At 35.4% G+C, this 8,361-nt stretch overlaps 1 protein-coding gene across 1 annotated transcript; it reads right to left on the bottom strand.

Annotated features, from left to right (window-relative positions):
• Positions 1-1,476: 1,476 nt before the first annotated feature.
• Positions 1,477-6,837, bottom strand: c1r (complement component 1, r subcomponent). The gene is made up of 12 exons (XM_014024513.1): positions 6,679-6,837; positions 5,715-5,898; positions 5,485-5,625; positions 5,196-5,401; positions 4,950-5,097; positions 4,743-4,861; positions 4,575-4,653; positions 4,351-4,485; positions 2,717-2,791; positions 2,426-2,628; positions 2,115-2,329; positions 1,477-1,935 (listed from the first exon to the last, which is right to left on the bottom strand). The coding sequence occupies exons 1-12, from the start codon at positions 6,835-6,837 to the stop codon at positions 1,566-1,568; spliced, it is 2,034 nt and encodes a 677-aa protein (XP_013879967.1). The 3' UTR covers positions 1,477-1,565.
• Positions 6,838-8,361: the final 1,524 nt, after the last annotated feature.

Genomic DNA, 8,361 nt, shown 5'->3' with positions numbered 1-8,361 from the left:
GTGAAATAATATAAGATAAGATTCAACTAATGCTAATGAAATTGCAGACTTTTATGTGTTATTATTTAAAAAAATCTGCACAACCTTTTAATAAATATCAGTAATATTTCTGTTATTAATCAATATTCTGTGTTCATCATTCTGGTTTATCCAAGGCCAAAGATCCATAGTTGTCCATCTGAGGGGCAGGTGTCTAAAAAAAGTTAACCATGAAATGTTTAATATAGATAATATAGACATTCAGCCCTTAAACATTTGCACTTAGAATTTTATAGAATCACTTTAAGTACTTTTCAGTAAGTTAAATGTCAACAATTCTGGTTCACATAAAGAACTTTATGTTTATTAGATTGTTAACTAATTATTTTCGAGTTAATGTTGCCTTAATGAACAGTAATTTAAAAATAACCTGTAAAACTCTGATGTTAAATGTGACGTGGTTGAAAATTTGGGTGCACCTAACTTTTGKGCTGGTGCACCTAAGAAAAAATGTTAGGCACACCAGTACAACCACTGCAAAAAGTTAGTTTAGAGCCCTGCTTGATCAAAAAATAACACCAAAGTTCTTTACATTAGAACTGGAGGCCAGATTAATGCTATCCAGAGAAGGTGAAAGGCTGCAAAGTTGATCCCTAAGATGTTCAGGTCCAAAAACCATAAACTCTGTCTTATCTGAGTTTAGAGGCAGAAAGTTGAGTCATCCAAGTTTTTATGTCTGTAAGACATGCTTGTAGGTTAAGTAACTGGTCGGATTCATCAGGTTTCATGGATAGACATAACTATCATCAGCATAACAATGGAAATTTATCCCATGTTGTTTGATCACTTTACCTAATGGAAGCAAATATAAAGTAAAGAGGATTGGTCCAAGCACTGAACCCTGAGGAACTCCATGACTAACTCTGGTGTAAGAAGAAGATTCATTATTAACATTAACAAACTGAAATGTATCAGTTAAATAAGACTCAAACCATTTTAAAGCTGTTCCTGTAATCCCAATATCAAGTTCAAGTCTACGTAATAAAATATTGCGATCAATTGTATCAAATGCAGCACTGGAAACAGGAAAAGAATGGACACAAGTCCACTGTCTGAGGCCATGAGAATATCATTAGTAACTTTTACCAGTGCTGTTTCTGTGCTATGATGAGCTGTTTTTCACTATTGGAAGTAAGAACTGTAAATACTGATCAGAAATGATGACAGGACAGTCTCATGTAGCACTCTTGTGTTATTGATAAAAACAGAACATACATACTGAGGCTTACCTGACAGATAATCAGTAATCAAGGAGGCAGAAGATCCATTAACTTGACACCAATCCAAGCATGCAAGAATACACAGATCTCTATTAAACAGCTTCATTCAAATTATTTAGATACATTTTTTTGTAAAGATTTCAAATAAAAAGCCGCGACTGACAACTGGCTGAAAAATTAGTGAACAACTTACCAGTAAGTTTGTTCAACCATTTAATTAAGATAATAAAATTAAGTTTGGCCTGTGTTGTGATAGTCATTTTTATGTTTGCCTCAAAGACAACTTCACATTACGTTGTGATTGTTTCATTGATTCTCCTGCATGACCTTATTGATCCAGTCTACATAATTAGCAACTCTGGTATAGACTCCATATGTTCCCTTGTGTCCACATTTATCTCCCCAGCTGACAACTCCAGCAGCCCAAAATTGTCCGTCATCAGTCAAAGTGAAGGCACTTCCACTGTCACCTTTGCAAGAGTCCTTCTGCCCTTCAGGAAGTCCAGCACAGAACATGTTATCTGTCAGGTCTGGTAGGATGGGCCTATTTTTCTTTAACTCAGTGATTGAATTGCTGCATATCTCCTGATTCACCAGAGGAACAGCCACGTATTTCAGCTTATTTGTTAAAATATGGCGGCTGCCCTCACGGATAATACCAAAGCCAGAAATCTGCCTGAAAAACACAAAATAATCAACATTTTAAAAAATTAAACTCGTCACACATGAAGTTTGTTTACTTTACAAATCCAGGTAAAACATATGAAACAAAAAATATCAGTTCATCAAGGAAATTTTAAATTATAAATAATGTAAAATGGATTTAAAAGTAATATAATATAGATTACACTTTACCCCATCACTCCTGTGTCATATGTGGCAGTTTTTGGTGGCAAACATAAAGGCATAACAGCTGCATCGAATGTGATGGGGTCCTGCAGTTTGACCAATGCAATGTCGTTGTTGTAGTTTGAACCGTTCGGGTTGTGGTAGTCAGGGTGAACATGGATTGAGACAGGATGCAAAGGAAACGCTTCCATTCTGTGAACATCTGTGTCTCCCATGTAAATCTGCAAATCAGTTATATTAGAAGAATTAAATCTTGATGGAAGACCATAGAGTCACTTGACTCAACTTGCAGAAAATATTTAAAAAGAACTACTTACTTTTATTGAAGATATGGATACTTTGTGTCCATAATTCTCCAACACATGAGCTGCAGTCAGAATCCAGCGGTCTCCTATGACTGCACCTCCTCCCCTATTACCTGTATTTATAAGCACTTGCCATGGGATAGTATGTTTTGGAGCATCACTTCCTCCAACAATCCTCTGATAGTCATGGATTTGTTTTGTCGGTCGTCCACACACTGGATACGTTACAGATGTATAAACATAAATAATAAATAAAGATATGAAGTTGCAAATATGTAAAAATGTAAAGACAAAAAGTAATACCTGGAAGGCATATTGGACTGTTAATTTCCTGATGGTTGGATCTCCACTTTCTGTCTGATTCACACGTGAAGGTAGCTTAGGAGCAAAAACAAAATAAGACAGGTTGGGATTTTTTTCTTTCAACATCACTGAGTGACTTCTATATTGCATWTGATCTTACAACAATATGTGACCCATCAAATCGAAATGAGGATTAAGTCAAATTTGGTCAAAATGACTTAATCACATTTTCAGATTCCTGGCTTTAAAAGCTACATTTTGATACCTGGATCATTCTGATATCATAACTGGAACTAGAGATATGACTTGATTTGTCTTGTTGGTTACAATAATACATTAATATTTGGTCTGAATCCTATGTAAATTTTATGAGAAATTTTTCATTTCATTTTAAAGATGAAACCTCAGATAATATTTAAATATTGACATTTCCCAGCTGGAAAGAAACAAAAACTTTGCTAGCTCACAGGGAAAACCTCAAAATTTAAAGGCGTTTTTCCTCAAAATCAGTATTTTTGTTGCTTCTGCTCAAAAAAGTGGTTCAGAAATTTGTTTTATGATAATATTTCACACAGTTCATTCAAACATTGATAAGACATTTATTTCTTCGATTTTGAYGAAATGCAATTTTTGTAAGTGTTTTAATCAAAACACTATATTTGCCTATTCTCCATATTCCACTTTTAGACTTAAAACTCGTTTCGATGTGACAGGTCACAAATAGCAGAAAATGTTATTTGTATTTCTTCGTAATTTTGGCAGTTTTATTTTTTAGATAATACAAAATGATTTAGTAACGTATTTAAAAAAAACTAGCATTTTTTAAAAGAGTGTACAGGATTTCTGCCGAATAATTGTATCTGGAAAAAAAACAGTTTTAACTTATTTGGTTAAATATTGATCTAAATATTGATGATAGTATTCACAATATTTATTGAAATTAACTCTCAGACTACATTAGATTTTCACTCAGTGTCTATAGAATTGACTAAATCATAGCCAATTATTTTCTTTTCTAAGGCCGATTTAGCTGTGGTGATCATCTTGAACTGTGTTGGCTTCAAAAGTTTATCAGCTTGGAAATTAGTTTTGTGGTTCATGAGATTTTTCGTACCAAAGGTTTAAACAAAAATCCTAACACTCAGGAGTATATGGTTGGTATGTTAATTTCATTTCATTTCATTTATTTTTAGCTACTACAGCACCACATCATATTTTAACTCAGTATCTGTAAAACTTAGTTACGGCTATTGTTTTTGGCTAAGATTGATTAGCTGTGGCAGCCATCTAACAGCAGGTTAGATTCAAAATTTAACCAGTTTTTGTGATGCAATTTCATTAAAACTTGTCCAATTTGCAAAGAGATATTTTGCTAACAGACATACATACAAACACATCCACACACAAATTTGTATCTCTATTGTTATTACGACATTGTGACTTCCATTCATTTCTATGGTCTGACTCTAACTTTACATCTTAGCCCCAAACCTAACCCAAAAAGACATTTGACAATTTTAAGACCAAGCTGTGGTCTATAAAAGAACTATCAATCCTGACAAGATTGGTGAGTATACCAGGAAACATCCTGGGCAATATTAGAAACTCCTAATTGAAACTAACTTAGATCTTACCATTTATGCCACCAGGTGAAGTGTAAAACGGTTCATTACAGTGATACTTCACAACAGAGAGATACTGGTTCCTAAAGTCAGACTGGAAAGTCACTCCTCCATTCAGCAAAGGTTCAGGTTCACCACAGTCGATTACTACAAAAGAGCAGAAAATTATGTCAGTTCTTAGCAACACACAGGAAAGGATTATATTTTCTGTGTCCTTTTTGACTCCGCTAACATACTGTGGCATTCAGGCAAAGGGAGGTGCCATTTTCCATTGCTTTGGCATATAGTGGAGAAGCTCTTAATTTCTTGATTGTCCTGACCAAAAAGTAAATAGAAAGACACAGATTTTATGCAACAAATACTCTCATTTTAAAATAACAACCAAAAAATGGGTTTAAACTTACAACCATCAGCTTGTACCCTTGATCACAGCGCACATAGATGTGGTCTCTGTAGAAGTATTCAGTCTGAGAAGGAGTGACCTTACCATTAACAACATTACTGGGAGCTGGACACTTCACTCCTAGGAACCCAGTAAACAAGATGTGATCAGCTGAAAATTTGATTTTCATTTACAGCATAATAATGTATAGAGACTTTGGTCCTCTCACTGTCTGTCCTGTAGTCCAGGCTCCATCCGTTGCTCAGTCCATGATCATCAGTGTGGAAGTTCAGCGTGATAGTGTTGGAGTTTGTTTTTATCAGTCCTGGGCTTGTTCCACCACACAGCATCACAGACTCTTGGTCTGATACGATCACCTTTTACAATTGTTTAGTTCACTTTTAAATAATATACATTTAAGAGATGTTTACCTCTGTTTATCTTATTAAAAACTGGTAAAGTTGCATGATTTTACCTCCAGCCAATGAAAGAGGCATTTCGGACCTTCCTCGGTGACCACACTCTCAATGTGGAAATTATCAGAGAAGTTAAGAGAGATGGTGTAGCCAGATTCTACAGAAATTATATACTGACAGGACATGGCATTAGCTTGGGGGTTTGGGTAACCCGGACTGAACAGATGTCCTTCTGGTTCATCAAATATACCCCCACCACAGGACACTGGACACAGGGAAAGTATAATCCTTAAGTAAAGATTTGTAATTCAGAAGTAMTGTATCTGCATCAAACTGTGTCAAACTCACAGGTGCAGGAACGCTGGTCAGAGCGTAGCTCATAACCATGGTGACAGGAGCAGAGATATGACCCCAGTGTGTTGAGGCAGATCTGAGAGCAGAGTGGACCAGATCCGTCTTCAGGCTCTGGCGCAGAGCATTCATCTATGTCTAATGATGAGAATGTCTCTGAGTTAGCAGGATCGTTAGTCAGTTGTGGAGACAGGAAGCGACAAAAAACACGGCAGAGACAGGAGCACCTATTGCCTGGTACTGAAGGGAGAATCCCACGTTCTGGTGACGCTCCGGGTTGTAGTGGTCTGTTTGGAAAATGAGGGTGACTGTGTTTCCTGGAGTCAAAATGGGCTGATAGCCTGGGTGGAGCCCATCAGCAGAGTTCTCAATGCCACAGAACTTCCAGAGCAGCTTTTCACCATAAAGCACCTGACATAAAAGAAAGGAAGAGAAACTAAACATGGTAGTTTAAAAAATCCAAATCCAGACTGAAAATAATTGATCATAGTTGTGAATTGGAAAACATGTTTGCTGATATAAATCTGCAATTTCCACAAATTTCTTTGTTCATAGAAGGAAACGATATTTATGGCTCTGGATTTTGAACCAGATTTATTGCTGGAAAGAAACTAAAAGCAGATTAATTGTCCATGTACAACAAAATGTGAACAATAAGGCTAAAAACAAAATAATAAAATGATAGCAAGAAAAAAAGTCCCTAAAAATAACATGGTACTTAACACCATCAGAGGTTAATAAACTTGGAAGTTTCTGAAATGTCTCAGCTTAAGGAATATTGGACCTGAAACTAAAGATGTGCACTTGAAACATTAGACAAGTTTCAAATTATCAGCAACTGATCAAGTATTTTAGTGTAGGTTTTATTATAAGCAAGTAGTAAATTAAACTGTTTGAATTGAATTAAACTGAGCTCATAGTCATCTGTTAGCTGTTAAACTGATAGCTTTTTATTAGCAATGGAAATGAAAAATTCTGAAGCAATTTTATTATTCTGAGGGTCACTCACAATTGTCTGTACCATAAAGTCAACAACAGCAACAAGGTTAATTTGTGGTTATTATGAACTATGTTGTCAAAATGGAGTAAAAATTTTTGTTTTTAAGATTTTGTTTATATTATCTAAATAAAGCAGAACAATCCTGGTCTATTGTTCAGGTTAATACTGTGTAATGTAAATATGGCTCTGACTGTAAGTGAGTCATAAGAGCAGCCAGCTGAAGCCTCGATGTCCAGATGTGTGAAAGTTAGTCGGATCTGGAAACCCTCTGGTACGCTGAGGTCCCACTGCTCCAGCAGGTTCGGGGGATACGGCTCGGGATACTGGGGGGATTGGACCTGCCCGTGCATGGGAAGGTCCGAGTCAGGCAGCGGGAGGCCCTCGCATGCCAACACATACAGAAACCTGGAGAGGTGCAGGAACAGAGATCGATCTGTTTATAAGTCTGTTGTCGTCTGAGCTGCAGGTCCAAAGTTGATTCAAACAGAAAAGAACAAACAATGACACGATCACAGTGTTGAAGCTACTTTATAGTTTTAGGACATTGTTTATGTCTGTCTATAAAGGAAACATCAACCTTTTAAAACATCCTCACCACAATATTCTACTGTACATCATTATAAAAAGCACTACAGAAGAAGACATTCTCCAGGTGCTAGCAGATATTTACAGTGGCTTTTAGAATCAAAACACAAAGTTGTGTTAGAAAATGAAATCCTACATAAACAGATTAAAAATCTAAACAAAACTCACCAGACAGTAAAAGCAATCCACCCCATCCTGGGATTATCCATGAGTGAACTAATCCGTCTGTGTAGAAGCAAAAGTCTGACAAACAAGTAAAACATTAATGTCCTAATGGCTGTCGTTTCAAGTGTTTAGCAACTCATCGCGTTATTGCCAGGAATATGTTTTGTTTGTCTTGGCAAAATCAAAGAACATCCTTGACTTTGAACAGCAGAAATACAGCAAAGGGGGGAAATTGTGAACATTTTTGAACGAGACAACAAAAATTGACATATGAAGTCATTATTTACAATTTATTCATGTAACTGAAAAAAAAAATATTTTCAGTTTTGCCCTTCTTATTTTTAGATTAGTTATTTTACCAACTGTTATAATTAATTCAACCACTAGATGGCTGTATTTATATTTTTCTAGTATCGTCATGGTCACATCACTCGACTGTTTCACTTCTGACGAGATCAAGCAACCTAGTTTTAAAAGTTCTGGGTGTCCAAACAATAGGTGAATCAACTCATTAATAAAAACAATAATAATAAATATAAATACTTGTACTAATATTGTTTTAATGACTTTGTGTAAGTGTCTTTTTGTTCGCCGTTTTGCTTCTATTTAAATTGAAACTACATTTCCTACTATCTCGAGACTTCCGGAACTTCAACAGGAAGTGTTCCCGTGGTTTCTAGTTAGAATTAATTAATTAGAATTAATTAACTAATTAATTGGTTAATTGGTTAATATAAGTTTTTTTGTGTCGGCCTAACTTCGTAAAAAGACATTTGAGGTAAACCCATGGAGGTATATATAACAACAGGGTTCTTATTCAAGTCTATGGGTAAAGCTTCAAATTTTCTGCCATCTTTTTAAATATTTTATATCAAGTTTTTCCATGCATAAAGATTTAAAATAAACACACTTGTTGTAGTGTAAGTTTACAACAGATTTTATACTTTTATTCTCTTTACACTTACACTGAAGTGACTTCTGTGTTTATAGTATTCCTGAAAACCTGTACTTTATWAATGTTTCATGTTGCTGGTAAACTGTGTCCTTGACAGTATACTGAAATTAAAACTATTTTATTATGCCAAGAATAAAATAGTACAGTTGCAATATACAGTGTATATATA

This window comes from Austrofundulus limnaeus, unplaced genomic scaffold, assembly GCF_001266775.1.
Source record: "Austrofundulus limnaeus strain Quisiro unplaced genomic scaffold, Austrofundulus_limnaeus-1.0 Scaffold425, whole genome shotgun sequence".
In the NCBI taxonomy this organism is placed as follows: domain Eukaryota; kingdom Metazoa; phylum Chordata; class Actinopteri; order Cyprinodontiformes; family Rivulidae; genus Austrofundulus; species Austrofundulus limnaeus.
This window is presented reverse-complemented; position numbering and strand designations above follow the sequence as displayed.